General features: G+C 42.0%; 2 protein-coding genes across 7 annotated transcripts in view; one reads left to right on the top strand and one right to left on the bottom strand.

The window, feature by feature from the left end:
- Nucleotides 1–22,361, top strand: part of LOC119390336 (cytochrome c oxidase subunit 6A2, mitochondrial) — a 673,327-nt gene that overhangs the window by 564,561 nt on the left and 86,405 nt on the right. The window lies entirely within an intron of this gene.
- Nucleotides 6,153–22,361, bottom strand: part of LOC119390332 (ribosomal protein S6 kinase-related protein) — a 100,662-nt gene continuing 84,453 nt past the window's right edge. For 2 of the 4 annotated variants that reach the window (XM_037657930.2, XM_049414742.1), the window contains 14 exons: nucleotides 19,471–19,731; nucleotides 18,817–18,900; nucleotides 17,914–17,982; nucleotides 17,377–17,449; nucleotides 15,943–16,050; nucleotides 15,123–15,163; nucleotides 14,474–14,501; nucleotides 14,267–14,356; nucleotides 12,739–12,827; nucleotides 11,743–11,853; nucleotides 10,928–11,029; nucleotides 10,654–10,709; nucleotides 9,965–10,010; nucleotides 6,153–8,682 (listed from right to left, as the gene is read on the bottom strand). In XM_037657930.2, coding sequence (XP_037513858.1) covers nucleotides 8,650–8,682; nucleotides 9,965–10,010; nucleotides 10,654–10,709; nucleotides 10,928–11,029; nucleotides 11,743–11,853; nucleotides 12,739–12,827; nucleotides 14,267–14,356; nucleotides 14,474–14,501; nucleotides 15,123–15,163; nucleotides 15,943–16,050; nucleotides 17,377–17,449; nucleotides 17,914–17,982; nucleotides 18,817–18,900; nucleotides 19,471–19,731 — 1,191 coding nt within the window. In that variant the 3' untranslated portion in view covers nucleotides 6,153–8,649. The remainder of the gene's footprint in view (nucleotides 8,683–9,964; nucleotides 10,011–10,653; nucleotides 10,710–10,927; nucleotides 11,030–11,742; nucleotides 11,854–12,738; nucleotides 12,828–14,266; nucleotides 14,357–14,473; nucleotides 14,502–15,122; nucleotides 15,164–15,942; nucleotides 16,051–17,376; nucleotides 17,450–17,913; nucleotides 17,983–18,816; nucleotides 18,901–19,470; nucleotides 19,732–22,361) is intronic. The other 2 variants (XM_049414741.1, XM_037657931.2) reach the window with 2 other exon arrangements.

Here is a 22,361-nt window from a genome sequence, read left to right on the forward strand (position 1 = left end):
ATACTGTGGCAACGTTTCTTCTTTCGATCCCGCAGTATTTTTATCACTTACTATATAGGAACCTACAAAGCCCTCAATGTGAATATATTACTCGCGGAAAAATCGCTGCTCTTTCTAAGAAATGCTAAACATGCAGCATCTTGCGACGTTTTGTCAAGGCGAAAAATAATGAAACTTGAAACAAAAAATGAATGAACTATCATAGTCATGAAAGAGCAGCACCTTGAAATTAAGGAAAAAATTGTTTCATGGTAATGGCTGAAACCAGTGATTTTACATAAATTTTTATGTATGACCCCGTTTCACTTCCGTGCCCCAAGTTTGAAGCGCCCTCTAGGCAACACAAATTTTTTTCTCCGAAATATAATGCCTCAATAACTACTTCTCATGTGCACACATACCAGCCCAAAGCTACCAGTCTTACAAACATATCTGAACATCACTAAGAGCCAGCTTACAGCTAGCTTTCAGCTGCAAACATTGAGTACGAGTACTTGTAACCACACTAGCCAAGGCCTACAAATACTGATGAATAAATGGAAAACAGTCGATGAGCTCACTTTAAAGTGACTTTTATTCAACACTGCAAAAATAGCACTGTGAACACAGGTATAAGCAACATAGTATAAAAGAAAATCACTCGGTACATGAACGTGAGCACAAGCACAGCCCACGTGCAAAGCCTCATTGTGGCCAGGCACGTGCAATACCAAAAAAAAAACTGCACCAGATTCAAAGAGGCACGTGCGAAAAATAACAAGAAACAATATATGGGTATACATATATATATTGTTCATCTGCTACAGAAGCATAAAACACAGAGGTGCGGAACATTGTCCTCCAAAAACGTACACAACTCACACAATTCAATCAGTTTCTACAGTTTTAGGCATGCAATGATTTAGATTTTGAAACTAAGGTCCAGTTATGCTTGAATGGAGAATGGTTGTGTTTAAGCTACTCAAACGACATCAGTAATAAAGACATTGAGCAAGTGATGAGAATTCTTCAATATATAACATCCTTTCCAAAAGAAAAAATTGATTTGTATATGTCAACAGCTTATCACAAGAAAACAAAAGAAAAACACTTTAAGTAAGCTACTTAAAGCATATGCATAGACCAGAATCTCCTGAGCAATGAACAAAATCAGTCTGGAAAGAGATTGACACCAGCGTACACAGTCACTTTTGATCATGATTGGGCCTTATATGAATCAAATTTCTTGACTAGGGATTGGCTCCATAGTACAAGCTCCAGAGGGGAGCCAGCAAGTCATTGCCGAGAAATTCAATCCCAAACAGACTTATCTGCCATCAGTAGTGCACTGTGTAACACTGGTATGAGATTCCATTTCAATATTAAATAACATGTCAATGCTTATTAAAGGGACACTAAAGAGCAAAACGATTTTTCTCACATTAGTAAAGTACTGTTTCACGATACCAAAAACAACACGCTTGCTGCGAGAAGACACTTAGGTAGTAAGCGAGAAAATGCGCAAAAACAAAATGTCGGTGGCGACGCCATCTAGAAGTTTCCGCACCATTCGCCGTGACGTCCCATGTTTTCAAGGCGCCTACTAGGGACTACGTAGTTCCTAATCGGTAAAAATAATGTACGTTGCAGGCACGTAGGCAAGGGGGGGGCCCGGGGGGCCCGGGCCCCCCCCCCGAAATTCGTCCAGCCTTCTATATTCCCGGGCAACTTTTGTTTTATTTTTGCCATGGAAATACTTTCTTTCGAACAATTAGGCCTTGGGCCCCCCCCCGAAAAAAAATCCTGGCTACGTGCCTGGTACGTTGTCCTTTGAGGGGGCCATAGACTTAACATACCAAGTTTGGGGTAATTTTGTTGAGCGAATGGCGCCAAAATACAATAGATACACTTTGAAATCCATGACGTCACGCGGAGAGATTTCGGCGTGGAATTTAAAAATGAAACTTTGAACTTGATTTTCTCCTCTATTAATAAACCTATGATGGCGAAATTAACGACGTTAGAGTTATCAGGGCACAATTTATCGACCTAAACCGATTCATTGTTTCTCTTTAGTGTCCCTTTAAGGTGAAAGCCTTAGATGCTTCATCAAACACAAAAACTGACCGTCAGCATCAACACGAGTGATGCAAAAAGTCATCATCACGTGATGATGTCACCATGTGATGTCATTATGATGTCACAGATCGCCAAAATTTGTGAAGTCACATAACACTGAAGTGTCATAATGTGACATTGTCGCTTTGCACTGCCTCCATGATTAGTAGGTCGATCACGGAGACAGTGCACAACCAGGTGAGGGGTAGAACGCTTGCAATGCCTCCAAAACTGCAGGCAGTGCAATACCCAGGTTAGGTAAAGAATGTTTTCGGAGGGGGCGGGGGAGGAGCAATACATCGACTGAAGAAAAAGAAGAAGATGGCTTTCGCCTTCAAGTCCGCTTAGGCAAAGGCATAAAGGACCCAGTGAGTTTTTTTTTTTTCAATGACATGGAGTTCTAACGAACATGAAACACCATCTTTGCTGGAAAGGCACATCAAGAGCACATCTCACTCAGTGCACAGTTAAAAAAAAAGTAATTGTGCACATTAATGAGCTTCTATGGCCTCAATAAATCCAATGCTCCATGTGGCCAACGGGAAAAGTGCCGTTTATCCTTGATAACAGGTGGTCCTGGGATAGTATACAAGGCACTGGGATAGAACTCAGGCTGTGTGTTAGATACAAGACTTGCATGCTGCAAGAGATGGAAGTAAACGGGTATTGTTGCTTTTTTGGTGGACGTTCATCAGGTTGCTTGAAACTTAATCGGCAAAAATATCTTTTCGAGACTAAAAGTCAGTGTAATACAATGATTCTATTCCAATTACCCTCATCTACCCATGTCATTGCCGCCCAACCACTGCTTCGCTAAGCTGCCATTAACACTAGACACTCCCAAGCAGTGGCTAACAAGACTGGAAAGGAATCGAACAAAATGACCACTACATTATGCCATCCGTCATTCCTGACAGAAGGTTATGCACAGAAACATCATAAGTTAGCAACAATTATCAATTTTATGACATTTTAAACCCACACCGCAATTACCAAATGAGTCTGGGTCGTAGGCAGAATTAAGTGTCTGTGCCAATGGAGCTGGGTCCAGCAACTATTCTCCAGAGCACAAAAAAGTTTACTAAACATATATACGCGCAAGTCACAAGCTTTAACGTTGTTATCAACAGTTTGCAAGACCTAACGACTATCCCATAAGGTGAGATTCACCTGGTGAACTTGTTTTCTATAGTAGTGCCATACACTGCCTTGTACTGTTGCTGACAGGATGAATGCAAACCACAGGGGCCCCGACTGACGTCAATATGGAGAGTTCCATACAAACATGTGACCAGCAAAGGTGTCTTTGGCATGCACCCTATGCTCATCACATAAGTATGTTGGCATTTGATGCCTACTGAAATAAGACAGTCGTTGCAACAGGAATTGAGATACTGACCTCCAATTCAGCAGTAGATAGCAAGACACAAGAACTAGTTTGGATGGCATGGTTACTATCATTGTCAACACTAACTGCATAAGGAAACTAGGCAATACAGGTACATCCCCTTGAGTAATAAAAAAGATGACTGCTTCTATGTCACTACATCTTCCATTTTGGTTGGCCTGCTAATGCAGCTGTGACATAAGATGAAGACGTGAAGTTTAAAGACGATTTCACGGCCACTTCACAGACGAAGCAATGTTGGCATTAGGAGCCTCGCTACACCGGACTGGCGAGCATTTACACATCCAAAAGCCACGCAAGGAATCCAGTGTATGACATGCTTTCAGTTCTGATGGGGTGCTTCACAATAAGGAAGGATGAAGACTGACTACACTGACCTTCAAGCTCCTATGCAACAGCTTAAACACAAAACAGACAACCGGTGGTCCTTAGAATAATAGGTGGTCCATTAGAATAATAGAATGTGAAAATAACAAGAGCGCACTTGAGGATGTTGGTGGTAGGGTGAACAAGTAAAAAAAAGGTTAGAACATTGAAATTTTCTGACGCAGGATAAGGGTGAGCAGACAGTAAAGAGAGAAGGGCCTTTGTTGTACAGTGAACCTAAATGGGATAATAAAGATGATGACAGTACTATTGCACTCAGTGTTCATCTTCCTTTAATGCAAGGAGTATGCATGCCAAGTGCGACTAGCAACGTCAGCCCCTAGCATCAACATCCAAATTGCCTGCGGTCTCGTGTCTGAGAAGTTCAGAACCATGCAAAAGCAGTTAGTGCTTTATCGAGTGGTACAGCATTCACCCTCAATTCACCCCCAGAATTTTCCTGGTCCCTTAGAACAAGGATGCTGTGGGCTTTTATAGCTTGCCAAGTCCGATTATTTGAACAGCTACAAAATGTCAACAGGCCGCACGACATCCTCGTTAAGGCCCTGATTCATGACTAAGTCCAATGCCATTGCAGAGCGTTGGGAACAATGTCATAAGCGTCATTATGGACCACATGGCTTCATCACATTAATTAGTGACCTAGAAGTTGCACATGAAAAAAAAAAGGGAGGGAGGCAGTCGGACGCAGTGCAGCCAGTTACCTCTTTGCCACAACTTCTTGCAATGCAACAAGACAAGAAACAATATAAATTTAACACTACTTAAAGCTGCATTGTACTCTGCAGCAAAAAAGTTAGCCTATTTACTCTGAACATGCAAGTGACTTGTACGAGTCAGTATGCCAACACCACACACCTCTACAATGAGTTCAAGGAACCCTGTGACAATCGAACACCTATCTGTACTAATACTTTGTAGTGATACGTTATGCTAGATTTCATGCTTGTCTTAGTGCCAACCACTCATGATCATGTTCATAATGTCGGCATACCATTGCTTTGACCACTGGCCAAGCATGAAAAGCTCAAAAAGCATTAAAAGAAAAAGCACTGCTACAAAGTACTAGCACTGGTGTCAGCAGTTGCAATAACAATACACAACTAGCAAATGCTTTTTTCAAGGTGGACGTGCAAAACACGCAAAATGAGCATGATGCAGGTGAGCGATTACTGCATTTTGTGATGGAGGTGCGACCTGAAAGTGACGTCTAGTTTTTGAGCCACTGTACAAAAATAGCACTCGTCCTCTGGTAGAACACATTACAAATATACTAGCGTACAAAGATGCATCTTGCCACCGCTACTTATACTAATAATAAATGACATTCTTGCATCTCAAAATCAGTTTGACGATAAAGAACATCATCAGCAAAGGGCTCTGCGTTCTATTACTTGAGTTCTAAGGCACTCTTGCATCCTGCCCCCATCAGAAAACAAAAACAAACAGAAATCAGAACCACAAACTCGTGCTCAGCGGCACGATAAACCCTCAGCACTTGGCAAAAGTGTTTTTGTGCGACCTTGGTGCAGTAATGCATGAGAAGCTATTCAAATATTCACATCGATATCAAGCTCATTTTCATGAGAGCACAGCAATTTATATAACAGAGCCTTTACCTCCCCTTTCTACGAGTGCCTTACTTTGCAAACACAGCTTTCAAAGTGGCACTTCCTTTTCAGACCATTCATACATAAAAGGGTAAGAAAAGAGTGGCTGCCCTGAGGATTAAACCAGCACTTAAAGGCGGTTAGAAGTTAATGTGAATGGTTTAAACAGAGATTCATAAAATTGCACAAAATTTCTTTCGCCTATGTTGCAATAAAATGAAAAAAGTACAACACTACAGTACACTTTAGTGTTACAAGATGAAGCAGCTCTAGTAGCTCACTTATCTTTGGTTGAAGAAAAAGCTAGGACTGCATTTCATATACAAAGAGCTACATGCAAAGTCCACCATAAATGAATATGTATGTAATTTTATGCATCACAGCAGCTACATTTCCTATGGTGCCTTCTATGAACATTAAATGTACATTTGATCATTGAATTTCAGAAGTCACAGCAATGCACTAAGCTATTATACTTTCTAAACAATGAAAAAAAATACTTGTATTACATGTTAAATGGTAATAATAATAATTGTGGGGTTTTACGCCCCAGAACCACAATATGATTATGAGAGAGAGAGAAACAACTTTATTGACGGCCCAGCGAGGTCGTTGAATTTAGCTTGCCGGTGGTTTGAATGGTGGTGGCAAGTAGCTCGCCACGACCTTTTCGGCCCAGTTAATAACTTCTGTCTGAATACGTTGGTCATTTGATGACAGGAGTGACTCCCACGCCACGAGGGAGGAAGCTGGCAGTATTGCTTTTCGAGGCGGGTTTCCCTCGCATTCCCAAAGAATGTGATTTTGGGTAGCCTTCAGGCAGCCGCAATGTAATATGATTATGAGACATGCCGTAGTGAGGGCTTAAGAAATTTCGACCACCTGGGGTTCTTCGACGTGCACTGAAGTCTAAGCACACCGGCCTCTACAATTTTCCCTCCATTGAAATGTGGCTTCAGCGGCTGGAATTCGATCCTGCGACCTTCAGGTCAGCAGTCGAGCAACATAACCACTAGACCACTGTGGCGGGTCATGTTAAATGGTGGTTTAGCTTAACTCGCAACTATACTTTTCACACGTCAAACCATTCAAAGAGCCATCAGGGAAAAGACCACGTATTAAGTTACGGCAAGCAAATTGATTCGCTGATGATGTAAATAATAAAAAAAATTTCAGTTATTGCACAGGTTAGGTTAGCTGAAAATTAAAGACATTCGACATGCCAGCAATTAGTTGGTCAAAAAAATTTGACGTTTCATGAGCCAAAACCTTGGTACAATTACGAGGCTTGCCGTAATGGGGGGCTCTGGATTATTATTGAACATCTGATGCTCTCCGCCTGAATCCAAGTACACCGGTGCTTTTGCATTTCGCCCCAATCTAAATGAAGCCGTCGTGGCCGGGAGTCGAACCCCTACGCTCGTGCTTAGTGGGGCAGCACCTTAATCGCTAAGCGACCACAGCGGGTAATGAGTGGGTCGCCAAGGATAGGAGGGCGCTAAGCGCAGGATATATGTACACATGAATGAGCAACACTCTCACTCATTACATGAAGATGCTGAATACAGCATGTGAATGGCATCAAAGAAGTCACGTTTCTCATCATGCCTTAGAAATATTTTCTAAAGAAAAACACAGGCATCAAGACATGTGCTTACAGCACTGCTGCTAGCTGCTACCATCCCATGCAACTTTTCCACGATGGCCTAACAAAGAACATTTTCATGTAGCTGGGCATCGGAAAACATTACAATGGTGGAACACAGATATCGACAGGCCTCGTTCGAGTTGACATTCCCAGCTGCTTTACATCACAACCATAACAGCTCAGGCCTTGGTAGAGGGAAAGGCCAAAACGAAATCTCTCATGTCACGTAACACTTTTACACTTGTGGGCTGCCACTGCCATATCGTTCCCACTCACTCCAAATCAAGTACGTTTGAAAGAAAAGAAACACGAAATACTGCATGTAATTAATGTAAACAATCTCATACAACACTTAAATATTTATTGAGTAACAGCAGACAAACTGTCGGCACAAAGAAAAGTTACAGGACTGATCTAGTCTTACGTGTTCTGTCATCACCGACTTCCCTGCTAGTTTTCCACAGAAATTCAGTGCAGCTTTATAACATCACGGCATGCATTGCCACGAAGCCATGCACTACAGCAAAACACATGTAGAACCGCCCGATTCCCCCCTCCCATTTTGTACTCGTATTTCAGTAATATTTGGTACAAGTTACACCGACAAAAGGCACAGCATAGTCAAATGGTAGCCACACTTTCAAACAACCACATCCATGCTTTCATGGGCTGCAGTATGCATAGCCTGAGGGCTTGCAGTCATGAAAAATAAGCAACGAAGGTGCTTGCAATTGGCGCGTTAAACAGTTCTAGGCAGACATGACAGAGTAATCACCAAGCAGTGATAATCGCGATGAGTGTACTGCAAGCAACTGTGGTCAGCTGATCGTGCTCATATTGTAGAGATGCCCGGGCGTGCTACAAATGCAACATCACTTGCACTCCGACAAATAAGCCGTGAAACTTATCAACACAACCATTAAAACACACTAGCATCTCTTCAAAATTAAGCAGCCCAGTTTAGCTCTTATCTTGCCAGTGTTTTTGAACTTGGTAAATAGTGACAAATCCATTTATCCTACCCTGGTACAGACCAGTACTCGCTTATGCCCATTTGTTGTGATAACGGCAAAACATTGCCTGTAAACATGGTACACCATTCTGACCTGCTTCATTTCAGTGCTGCTCTCGAATCACTATTTCCGTAACTCAGCCCATCTTTCACATATTACCCCATCACTGGAGCTTTTGAAGTACAATAAGTTAAATAAATGACATTAAATATGCATCCCATGTGCCGACAGTTTCATGCTTTGCAATTGATGTGGCAGTGTGGACAAATGTTCTCCTTTCGCCAAGCAACACAATCTAGAATAAAAGGAGGCAAGCTCGTAGCCCACTGGCAGCCTTTCCCAGTCTTGCTTGACGTGTTGTTAGGTGAAGGTGATGAAGGCACTGACATGGAGATTCTGATGACTCCTTTGAGACTGCAGTGATTCACTCAGGCGCTTGATGACTCAGCAAAGGCACTGGCGCTCATGCTGCTGCCGTGGCAACCTTCATGACTTGACGAGGCATGAAAAGCCTGCAAACTAAAGCCAAAACCAGACCAAATATCAATAATTTTCCCATTGTTCCTTATGTTAGCACTGATGCGAGCATTTTGCACTAAAAAGAAACAATCCTGGCTACGACCATAAGGATATGGTACATGCATAGTGAACCAAGATGTAACAGTAAACCTTAACATCAGCAGTAATCAACTTTCCTACCACTTTATCGCGCCTTTCTTTGTGAAAGACGGCCGTGTTTCCTCAGACTTGGCCCAAAATCCATCAGACGTTAGCGATCATACTGGTACTCGTAATTACACGGTGCTGTGTCCTGTGACGATGAGTTTCCCCCTGCCAATTTATTGAGCTTTTCCACATGACACTAGTGTACTGCTGCAAAAGTGACTTAAGCATTTCACATGCAACAAGAACACTTTAGAACCAGTGTATTTTGTTATCATGATTTTCTTTCCACAGTGGTGTTGCAGGCTGTTTTTCAGGATTAGTCGTGCCCGTACAATCGGGAGATTGCTCAAAATTCAGGAGTCCCCGGGCAAATCAGAAGCATTGGCATGTATGCACATCGATTTTTCACCAGTGAGCTGGCCAGCAACCGGTCATTTATCGCAATGCAGCGGGCAGGTCTGATGCCACAGGCTGCAGTAGAATCACTTTTCATGACTGCTTCTGCAGCTATGAATGAAAAGTCATGAATGAAACCCACCTGGCAAGTGAATCAGCACAAAGTCAATGCCTGTCATAATAACAGTGGGAGATTTTGTAGTTGCCAGCACTGTGACTTCAGATGGTGACAATGCAGTCCTGAGGACATGTGGTCAACAAGGTGCTTTGTTTGACACATCTAACAAAATGGAGAAGCTCAAAGTGCTTTTGTCATTCCTGTAGAGTTCCCACTGATGACTATGGTGATGTGGACTCCACTGCCTCATTCTGGATGGACAGTGGTGCCACTCTCATTCCTTTAGCGTTTTTTTAAATGCATAGTTGAGGTGCTCAGAGCTCACAGTGCTCTGGGAGTCATACGAACTGACCGGCTTATGACCAAGTACTGATTAAGCTAGACTTGGACGCAAGAAATTTTCACTTACGTTTGCGGCTCACAGAATGACTTGGTACTAAACATTTTCCTGAATTAATGAGAGTTGAATAAATGGTATTTTACTGCATGAACAGGTTCTATTGATCTAAATGGCTGAATCACAAATCAGCAAAAGAATATAGCTAAGCCACGTGATGCTCTTACAGACATTTGATCAGAAAAAGTTATGAACTGAGAGCTCAATAGGTGCTTGACACTTACGGCAACTTTGGTGCTGTCCTGAGATTCAGCCAGCACACCAATACCTCTGAAAAAAGAAAATGGAAAACAGAAATTAAAAAAACACTGCACTGAAGAAATGAAACGATTGCAGACTCTTAATAACTACATTAAAAAATATGACGCAGTCATAAAGATTGCATCATTGCCTAAAATGTCAATACTCAGCAGTGAATGTGTAAAAATTGTTTCCTTAATGTAGTGGTACATTGTGAAGATCTAAATCTTTAAGCAATTAAAGGCAAGAACTTCCAGAACAGTACAGAGCTTTATCATGTTTATGTTGTACCTTTAAACATGCTGCAGACAATTTAAGTGTATGAAAGCATAAACAGTAGAAGTTTAATGACATGCTTGTTCATCCGTTGTTTTCTTGTCATGCACACATGTACAGTGCTCATGGATTGCAACATGACAATTCATGGCGAAGCAATGCCCATACTATCATTTCCAGGGCCTTCAGTTCGCGTCATAGTGGCATAATTTGGAGTCGGAACGCTTACATTAGAGCCAACATTACCTTTAGCGGCCAGATTAGTAGCAACATGACCCGGTTATCTCGAGCATTTGCACGTACCAGTCGTTACACCAAAAGTTTTGCTGTCGAGTTTCAAACCGTAAGCACTGTACACAGTCGAGCACACGGAGAAATTATGTAGAATGCCACTTACGGTGTGTCCTTGCCTGAGTTTTCGAGCTGCACTTGTAACAGCTTTTTAGGAGAGATCTGAAACACAGATGCAAGAGTAGTCCCAGTGAAATGCAAGTCTCCAAATACATACAAACAAGCAGTGCATTATGTGTCTTTTCGACATCATTCATAGTTCAAGTAAAAAAGAAAGAAACAAACTTGTGTTCGAGATTGATTTAAAGACCAACTGCGCCAATATTTCTGCACCAATTTTTGTGGAACAGCAGCTGAAGTACACAGTGATGGCTGCTCACTTTCTTGTGGAGAACGTCATCAAAGTTGAGTTCTCGGAAGAATGGCTCCCACTTGAGCTGGTGAAGTGACTGGAGGCGCTTGTTAGGAAGCCTGCACAAAAGCTGCAAGAAATGATAGGCATAATGATTTTGGGTTTCGTATTTAAAGAAATGAACCATGCATGGCATTCTGACATTTTTTGGTCGCTGCTGCATTGATATCTTAATTTTCCTTTTTAACAAACCTCCAAGAATGCCATCGTTTGAAGCTGATGGTGGTGTAAATACATAAACAAATGTGCAAATACAGTTACCAATTGATTATTAGACGATAGTCCAGTCAGACCCCGTCGTTCTGACAGTGGACTTTAACCATAATACGCGAGTGCTTTGCATTCTACCCTTACTGTGGGTGGGAATCAACCCCACAACCTCATGCACAGCAGCAGGTACAACTTTAACCACTGCATCACCAATATAACCAACCCATTCGGCAGTGAGCTCAACACAGCAGTTGAGGAGCATTACACGCAACAAGCATTGGCAAACTGAAGAAAAGGCAGCTTTTTGTTGTGCTTGCTACACCAAAAAACACACAAAATAAGCAATGCTTCTGATTACTCAAAATTTTAACTGAGGCTGAGGAACGGCCTGAACATTTCCTTTTTGTTGATGCAGTGGCAACGAGAATTGTGCGCACTGGTGACACAAACGGCAGTGGTCTCGAAGCTCAAACTGGTGCTGCATTGAAGTAAAAGCTTTACATATCACAGGCCCGTCATTAAAAACATACAGTTCAGAGAAAGCCCCCATGCAGGGAAACACACAAAACGAACCTTTCGACATAGTTTCCGTGCATTGTCAGAGAAACCCTCGGGTAGGTCATAATTGGCATTGGCCACCAACTGCTTCATCTGTATGTGGTCACCAGTGCCTTCAACTGGATACTGCAGTAAAGAGAGAGAGAGAGAGAGAGAAAAAAAAAAAGGCCATAATTGACAAGTGCAATGTGCACATTCAGGCGCTGAGCCGTGCTCCCAATTAGGGTTGCAGAAGTTGCGCCTTTTCCTTTCCTCAACCTCTCCTCCTCCTGCACATTCATATTTCCAGTGGCAGAGAAAATTCCTTTTCTTCCAATCCTTCAGGCAGCCTTAACCTGCTTTTTTTCTTGTGTCCATTGAGCAAAGTTGAACTTTTGACTGGAGTACTCTGGCAACATGCTTTAAAACTGGTTGCTTGACAATGTGCAACTTGGAACATATTCAAGTGGTTTGTTCAAAGTTCAACACACCAGCTCAAAGGGCTTAGAGGTGGTCTCACATTGTACATAGTTGGTAGCAGTGCCAAAAATTTCTGTTTCAATAACCCATTCACTTCCTCATAGATTTGCACGAAAGACCAAGCAAGAGCACAGTTCCAGAAATTCAGATGTCTGAAAAACTGGTAGATGACTACTTATTTGACCATTCATGCAACCAGGATACATATCTTGAGTTATGTGCAAGCAAAAATTTGCTTCACTATGACCAATGCCAATGATTTATTGCAGTGTTTAACACCTGCAGTTAGATGTAAGTGCTACATTGTCAAATTACAATCACATGCACACCTACTGAGAGACTGAGAAAACATTTGTGTAGAAAAGGAGAGAGGTTTGCTGGAATCCAGCATTTTCAGTTTTGTTATAGCAGGAGAATAATCTATTGAAATAAAGCGTGACAAATCAAATTTTAGATTTACTTCACAACTGCCATAAAGAAACACTCAAATACAAATGACAAGGGAGTAAGAAGGTAACAGATGGATGCATGGGAAACTGGTGACTGACGTACTCTTCCCACCAGCAGTGCATACATCATGATGCCCAGAGACCACCAGTCCGCGGCATGAGAGTACGGTTGAGCTGCCAGGACCTCAGGTGCTGCAAAAAGAGCAACCAAGCATGCAACATCAAGCATTCTGTCAACAGGATGAAATTACACAATGATATGCAAAAAAACAACAAAGTGACCAAAATGAAAAGCATTGAAGACTTGTAGTGCTTGTCTAGAGGTATCAGCACAACCATGAGACGGAAGCAATATGTAGCAGGTACTATGCACAGACGTTTTAAATGCGAAGCAGCTTATGGCGGGGGCTTTGTCCGTCCCTCCCTCCCACGTCCAGCGGCGTCCACCCCCCACTGTGCATGAGCACCCCTCCTCCTCTCTCTCCTCTCCTACGACCCCCCCCTCTCCTTTAGGAATCCTCTACTCTACGGAGCGGCGCACACGACAGGTGGTGCGACAGCTGCATACTTCGCTGGGGGCGGCACGGGAGTTCCGCAGTATAAAATGACGGAGCGCGCGCGCCTCATTCTCTCCTGTGCAACGCCGCGATGAGCGCCAGTGTCAGAGTTAGCGCCAGCAAAAGCACAAGCGTCAGCACCAGTGTCAACGTCAGCGCTGACACTGGCTCCCCACTGCTTCGCATCCGCCCATGGTTCCCTTCAGCGGGAGATGGTGTAATTTTTTTTTGAGTAATACAAGCCTAAATTCTGTAGGGAACAAATTTACACATACAAATATATTTGCTAATGTGCTGCTTCCAAACTGGTTTTCGTCGTTATAATATAGATACAAAACTAATGTCATACTTGGCATGTGTAGTGTTTGCACCATGTGTTGGAAAGCTAGTGTGTCCTGTTCCTGCATTTCTATGAAAGTAGTAGTATTAGGAAAATTGCACTGTGTTCACTAGCTAATGCCTATCTGTAATGTCACTCCTACCACTAATACTTTTCGATCTATTCCCCCTGAAATGTGTGGCAGACCTGACAAGCATTACCTCAGTAGACCTCTCTCCTTTTCAAAACACAAATGTTTTTCTGTGTCTCATTAGGTATGCATAAAACTGTAATTAGACAATATAAAACTTATATTTTACCGCAGGTGTTAAATACTGCATTAAATCTCCCCATTCCGAGAAAAGCTATCAAAACGAAATTTTCAGAAAATTTATTTCATTTGTCTTGCAGCTCCGAGGAATCAGAAATTCAGGGAGGCAACATACTGTACGTACATCAATTTTCAGCCATATTCCTAGGGAATCATAAAGCTTACTATATTTTATTTACTTTTTTTCATACTGCCAACCTGTGTTCCATGTTTTAAGGAGTTGCGGGCATGGCAAATAATATACTGTACAGAATTTTCACGAACTACACATTCTGAAAACTTGAGTGAGCCAGGTGTATATAGTATATTGCATAACTACTATCAAGGAATGCATCTTTCAGCACAGCCACGCTATAAGCACAGAGAAAATGACATGGCATGGTAATGACCCTCTAGCAAGCATATTTTTCGAGTTCATGCTTACCCATGAATTGCATTGTGCCACACACTGTCTGTGCTCGAGCGCAGTAGCTGAGCCATCGGGCAAGGCCGAAGTCTATAAGCTGGATGTGTCCTGGAGAAAAGAAAGGGGGGATTGGTTTACATGCACATGAGTGTAATCCAGAAGCCCTTGCTGGCATTCAAGACTATAATTAGAGAGTTATTAAATAACACAAGAAAGATGACTCACCATCCTCATCAAGCAGGACATTCTCCATCTGAAAATCGGACATTCCATGAACAACAGTGGCATGCCTTTGTAAGCAATTTAAAATAAATTAATACAGGCCGACAATCATAATCAAAATTCAAATGCAACTGCATTTACAGAACCTTTACGAATTGAAGTTGAGTTCACTTGGATTGTAAGCACACGGGGAATGCTTTAGGAGGAAGGCAAAAGGCAAAGTGCCTGATGTGAGTTTATCCCCCTACAAACAATCATAGCATCCAAAAGACAGCGTCAGCACAATTTTACAATGAAAAGAGCAAAATCTAATAAAATTTTAAACACCACAGGAAGGTACAGGTTACATAAAGTTATCTAGCAGCACACTCAGTACATTTGTTTTCTCTTGTTAAGAACTACAAACTGTCTTGCAACCTGTAAACATCATTAGATATGTCAAACATAAAGAAGTGAATGTATAAGGTAGTTTGTCCTGTGGTATGGGACCCGTTCAACAGCTGTTCTATGAATTAGGCTTTGGCAGTTTCAAGGAAATGCAGGCAATGTATTAAAAGAAAGCAGCTTTCCTAAGAAGGACGGTAGCTTTAGAGCCTTCCTTTCATCACTTTTCCTGCAAAACATTTCCATGCAGAAATAAAACACACTTCACCTTCAGGTCTCTGTAAATGACACCAGCACAGTGTAGAAAGTCTGTGAGGGGAAAAAAAAAAGGACAGTTCAAAGAACCACGCTGAATTAATAAAGAGCCATCAACTACTGCAAAATGTTCATCTGATTTCATTATTTCTGATGAGACTGCACCCACAGTTCAGAGCAAACTAAAGTGCAATTTGAGCAAAATTTGCACAGGCACAAAATAGTATACTTTAGTATTGTCAGCAGCACATTTTAGGTTATTTAATGACCTTCGCTTTGGAAGCATATCTTTCCTTTCTGCAGTGTATAATTCAACATGCCTAAAAAGCTGTGATAGTTCCCAACACTATTATTGCAGCTAACTATGTAAAATCTTATGGATGCACTTAAGTCTCGTTACGTGCACCGAATGTGAAGGCACGGTGTCTTTGGGTGTGATGTCTTCCATATCACGTGACGTCACCAATGTGTTAGGTGACGGCGTCATAACTTGGTAAAGAGTTTTCTTGCCATCGAGTGGTAACACCGCTCGCCAGATGGACGCGGAATTTCGGCTTCGTGGGCACTTTTGCATTAATGACCAAAAGAGTTGTCACTTACAGTACAATGCTCATGAGCTAGTTGACGAGTACCTGCTTAATGACATTAAGATGTTTAGGCCTGTCTTAACAGAAGCAACGTTTCCTTGCAAAAACTGGAGCCGACAAGCTAGTCTGGTTGCCAGTGTAGTGTTATTCCGCGCTTATAAAACCCTTGCGTGCACTCCTCGAGTCCCTACAGATAATGTTCAGCTCGAGTTGAGTCACTCAGAAACAGTGTCGGCAGTGGCTCACCTAGGACTAGAGCCAGCTCGGCTATGAGGACTCGCACGAGGTCTTCTGAAAACCCACCCAGGGCTTTCCATGCCAGCCGGAGCTCGCCGTGAGGAACATACTCCGTGACTGTTGACAAAGCAAAAATGTCTCAGTCCCCACCAAAAAGTAAAAAAAAGGAGATGTGTTATCAATAGCATTCTCTAGTTACTGGATTTAGCATGCAAAAGCTAATAATGGGGCTACGAGAGAATGCATGATAACAAGCCTCTGGTGTCGGTTTTCATTTCCACCACCCCAAGTTCCCTCATGCTTATTACGATGGCAGTGCAAAGGACACGGTGACACAGAAGAATGAAAGTAGGATCCCGGACAATTCCTGAACTAAGAACAGACAGTTTATTTATAACCTTAATATATGAATATGAAAAGCCCATCTGCGTGTGCACCCTAGCATTACTGCCTCCACCTTCCCCTTTCTATTTGTCTTAATTAAGGCTAAATCATTTAAGACTCATTTCTAATTCATGCAGGTTGACTGAAGAAACCGATTTGTCCCATGCATTTCTTTTTGTATGTCTTTCTGTTCCCGTTGCTTGCTCTGCAATCGTAATAAATTTGAACCAACTATCGCCTCCGCATGCGCTGGGAGACTGCGTTACACAGCTCTGCCCTTGAAGATCAACTTTGAATTGTCCAGCGGGCTGAGGAAGCCGCCAGGACTCAACAACTTCTGGCCATCACCTAGGCAGGACCTTTTGCCCGTCCCATAAACGCACAGGACCTTTCATTAAAGCTTTTTGTACGTAACTTGCCCAATTCTGTAAACTACTGCAATTCTTTCAAACACACCGAATTCTAAACACACGAGCGTTTTTGCATTCTATTTCCAAAGAAATGTGGCAATGGCAGAATCCCATTGCACTTGAGAAGGATGCCATCAATTTACATGTTTGAAGGAGCGCCTGCGTCATAGCAGGAATATTGCGTTGCACTCACAGTTTTTAGTGTTTACTATAATTACTGTAGATATTTACTGTAGATATTTACTGTAATATATTTATTTACTGTTTCATTATATATATAAGAATTACATTGGGCACAGTCCAGAGAGCTAATAATAGTAACTCTGCAAGTAGGAAGTAAAACGTTAAAACAGAGCAGTTTCTTTGTTTTAGTGTTCTTACTTTGCTTTGTGCAATTAATGCGATGCTGCAGCAACTAATCTATTTCTTTATTTAGTTTTTGCTCAGCCAATTGCATTAGGCAGCCAAACAACTTGTACTATGCATTGAACATGGGCCAAGAAATAAATACACACGCAGATAACCATTAAGCGTGGCAACCAGTCAGATATACCGTTGAACTGTGCTTACACGAACAAAAAGGCTAAAGGAATGAAATGATGATTACACAAACCAAGCATGAAATGAAGTTCTGCAGTGAAGAACTCACCTATAAAGAGCTGCTTACGCGTCTGCCAGTGATGAGTGCAGGGAACCACAAATGGATGCCGACCCAACACAGCCTGGCGAGAAGGCAAGGAACATTAAGTGCAATTAGTATCTCAGCATAACAGCCAGGTGCATGTAAATCTTGCGTCTGAAACCATAAAGTGCAATGCTTCACAGAACATAAGCTGGCCAGGTTAAAGTTTGAAATACCGGGGAATCGTAAGGGTGACACTCATGTGTGAGCAGTACCACCCAAATTTTCAAATGAATATTTACAAAACAAAGAGAGGTTGCAAACCAATTTGAAAAAGTCAGCTACATATCCAGATGAGAGCTTACAGTGCTGTATTTAACAAGGACAGCCACAAAGAATATGAAGTCTATCTGTATGCCAAACATGAGTCAAAATTCAGCACATGCTACATGCGAAATGAAAGCTAAATTTAGCTCACATTATACCTTATATAAACATTTAAAAATGACATTAATCACCTTTGAACAACAGGAAAAAAACAACAGAAAGTAAGGCAACAATTACCTGTATAGTGACTTCATCTTTGCATTGTTGAATGGCGTCCTCCCTGACAACTTGAGCTTTGGAGAGGACCTGTCAAAAGAATTGGCCACAAAGGAAGCTATTAGCCCTTACATAATCGCATCACAGCCATAATAGAACTCGTACTGTACCACTAAGGTACACACAGTTGCTACTCTATGAAAGATGTCAACGAAAGATAGAAGGCCCTTAAATCTCTCACTAATGTCAGTAACCTTTGAGTTGCATGCACCTATATCATGCACATATATTATGTGCATGAACATATAGCAAACTGCACAAAATGTCCTCACCATTTCTGTGTGTTATCATACCGACACAACAATGTTAAAAATACACATACAAACATACACAAGCATTCAGTCACTCTGCCCCATGCACACAGACGAAGCAAGAAGGTAATCCAAAACTATACAGTGTAAATTTACTAAATGAGGCCACCGCAAGCTTAAAGTGAAAAGCTCAAAATGTCTTCTTTCTTTACACAACATATTGCTTTAAAGAATTACCTTGCACATTTTTTAACAAAATAACAATACTCAAAGGAACTGAAAGGACTGAAACGAAGCTGATTTCTTTTGATAAATTATAATGTGAATACAATATAAACAACCTGAAGTGTTATTCGTGGCTGAAAATAGGTAATATTTATTTTTAATTATTCAACAACATCCTCCACAGCTAGAACTCAAAAGATATCGAAGTTAATTTACAACACAGTTGCCAGTATAAAAACTGAAGTCAATGATCCAGCTAACCTAACTCATGTTCATACCAACCTACATACCAGACTCCTTACTGAAGGTACAAAGAGAACATGAAAAGGATGTTTATTACATTTTAGTTTACTCAGAAAAGAACAGACTACATAGCAAGAGGACGCACCTTCATGGCGTAGCACTTGCCGGTAGCAGCCTCACGCACCAAATAAACTGAACCAAACTTGCTCCCAGAAAGCTGCTTGACTTTCTGAAACGAAAGTGAGATTCGTCATACATTGTCACATTGTGATGACGGTGAAAAACTGAGCAACCGAAGAGTTAGCGTAAAGATTTAGCTTCTTATCAGGTGAACTTATGCCCGGCCAAACTTAGAACACTCGAAGCACAATGACAGCGGCAAGCACAGTCGTCAGCTATACAAATTATATATATGGATGAAATACGTCAGCTCATCGTACATGTGTCATTGCACCCTCTGGCACAATCACTGGTGGTCGTCTAAGTTCTAGAATGCACACCACCATTCGCGTTGCCCCTATTTGTGTTGCACAGCCATGTATATTTGAGTACAAGGCTGTTCTTGCATTGTGCAACCGGAATGTGTCCGCTGTGGTTTGAAATCGAACCCTCATCCACAAGCACAGCAGCCAACACCGCAATTGCTAAGCCATGACAGTAGGTGGCTCTGGATTAATTTGGCCTACCGTGATTCTTCAAGTGCGCCGAATCTAATTACTCAAACATTTCCACATTCCAAGCTGCCGCAGCTGGAACTCTAACTTATGGTCTAGAGCCAAGCAACGGGTGCTAGACACACCTGAAAGTTCGCTTCGTGCAGCTTGCTACGAACAGGAAACTCGGGCAGAAAGAGGGCCTCGGCCAGCGTTACGGGCCATGGCGTCTTGGCCAGGGGGTCGGCGGATGCTGCCGGCACTCCCGTTGGCACGGCGCCCCCTAGTGGTGGCAGGTGAGGCTGCCAGCGCAGCTGGCGTCGACGGCCCAGGCTTGTGGAAGCCCGAGACCATGACCGCTGGGCACTGGCCACCGACTGCACACTCTGGCTGCTTCCCCAGCTCAGCTGTGGAGAGCCGGCGAAAAAAAAAAGCTTTATAGAGCAGATCAGACGGCTACAAGGCCCTTTTAAAACAAACACAAGGTAGTCATCAAATCTTCCTAGCGACCTCCTTTTTGACTCACCACATCGTTACTCTCTTGCATGTAGCCACTATGCTTTCTTGCACAGTTTGCTGCTTCAAGGAAATGTAATAATTATTTAGGTGAAAGCCTTATGTGCTTTATCAAATGAAAAAGGTGACTGTCGGTACAGCCGTCGTCCAAACAAATGGCACCAAAAATCATTATCAACATCGAAGAAGATGATGATGACCGCGCCGAATGGCTTTTAGCCTTCAGGTTGTCTTAGACGAATGCACAAGGGAGCCTGTCAGTTTATGCTTAGACTCTTCATTAACACAAACGCCAAACTTAGTGAGTACTTCATGCCCATGTTGATATCACTCGAAGGACTGTTGCCAAAATGACTGGATTATCCATGCAAATCATCTACATGGTTTTCTGACCTAGCTCCTCCGTCCAGGTAGCCTCTTTTTCTCCTGATATTTCCATCCCTTCCCCATCCACCAATGTGGCGTAGACAAGAGGACAGTCAACTTCTTTGCTCTTCATCTGTTTTTCACTCTCTCTACACGGCACCCCCAAAACAAGTTGTAGGAATATGTTTGACATCAGGTGTTTTCTTCCATGTTTTCTCTTGTACAGCACTCATGATGCATCTAATTCAGTGTCACACCTGCAGTTAAGGTTGTTTCCCCACTCTCAATGCGCTGATATGTTGTGCATTGTACTTGACATGACTCTGTCAACTACAAGACACTAGGGAGATTTACAACATCTAGCGCTGTCTGAAAACTGTTTAGAAGGCATGTGCCAGTGTGCTTTTGGTGGCCACTTGGAGTTCCAACAGTAAAAAATATTGAAAAGCACAATAATTGTCAAGATGATTTTAAATGTTGTCCCTCCGACATGAACAGCACCAAGGGGTGCCCATAAATTTTTGTATTCTTACGCTGAATTCACTGTTTCAAAAATGCCCATCTGAGACTGCACGGATCAAGATGACGGTGGATCAAGATGACGGAGCACAAAGATAAACAACATTCCAAATGATGGGTCTAACTGTTGACTGAGTTCTAACCTTACAATGTTTCACTCTTGCTTGAATAAGTTCACAGCACAAAGCATGTATATATTTGCCATAAATAAACATGGCTCTATTGTTCAAGCCCGCTGCCATGCAAAAGGGCCTAAGATTTACGCTAAGCAACATAACAGATAGTGGGAAGTGCAGTACGAGCAGTTCAAGTACTACGAGCCTCTTAAATTTCGAGATGTCTATAAATATGCTCTGGCCTGAGACACATATTTGTACTTCTAGTTCTCGTGCACAGTGTTACGCATGAGCAGCACTTGACCTAACATTTTCTTTGCTTACTAGCGCATGCATTAATACTTATATTTCTTCAATAGACCTTAAGGCACATTGGTTCTGTAGGTACATAAATTGAAATGTCTGGAACACCAAGGACGCCACCTGGATAAGCCAAGCACATGAAGTGAAGTGTGGGCATTAATAAATGTAAGGCTGCGAGCTCCATTGTTTTGATCTTTCTGGTGAATACATACATCTCTTATGAATGATTGCAAGCTGGAGTTTACAATGATGATGTATGGTTGTAAATGGCACAAGAACCACTGATGGCCGACGGGTGCAAGACATGATACAGCGTGCGATCAATGATAGTGTAAGGTGGCTGGCTGTATAAGGGCCTAAAATCTTGCGCACCAAAACAAGTGTAAAATATAAATAATTAATGAAATCATGAGTGTGACATGAAGGATTAAAACTCTGCCTTGGATGAAATATGCCAAAAGGATGAAGCAATAGCAAGCACTGCTCACTCACACGGACACTTAAAAGCAAGGGCTTGTTGGATAGTGCATTAAAGAATGATACTCTTGTAGAAGCATGCTCTTGTGGAGGACATGCTATGAATCTCATGAGTAGCTGACTTTCAAAGTACAGATGTTGTCTAAAAAGGTTAACACCGTATCATGAACAAAGAATGAGTGAATACGTAAAAGTATCGTGGGGTGCTGCGAATGTGCCCCATATATAGGCTTTAAAAAACTACTTTTTTCCTTTTGGGCTCTACCTCTCGACACTGTAGCAGGATGTAGCCAAAGTTTGTGAAGGTTAGCATGTTAGATAAAATAAAATTTTATTGTCATTGATACTGCAACGCATGGGTAATTTTTAAAAGCTCATAGAATGCAAATGGCAAGGTTTGTGCGTACACTTATGTACTTATTTAATAACTATGTGTACCACCTCCTTCAGATGACTTCATGTCAAACTTTGCAATGATGAGCACGGTCAATAAAATGTAACTTCACTGTCATTGATACTACTGTAATGTGCAGGTGTTTCTCGAAAGCTCAGAGTATAACTGTCAAAGATTGTGCATACACTTACATACTCTTTGATTATTGCATGGCAATCTTAACGACGGCGAGCACGACTGAGATAGCATAACTTTATTGGCGCTAACATTGTATTTACGGCTAATTCTTGAAAGCTGACGGTGTGCAACTGTCAAAGCTTGTACATACACAGTATGCGCGCATACC

Source organism: Rhipicephalus sanguineus, chromosome 4 (assembly GCF_013339695.2).
Source record: "Rhipicephalus sanguineus isolate Rsan-2018 chromosome 4, BIME_Rsan_1.4, whole genome shotgun sequence".
NCBI lineage: Eukaryota > Metazoa > Arthropoda > Arachnida > Ixodida > Ixodidae > Rhipicephalus > Rhipicephalus sanguineus.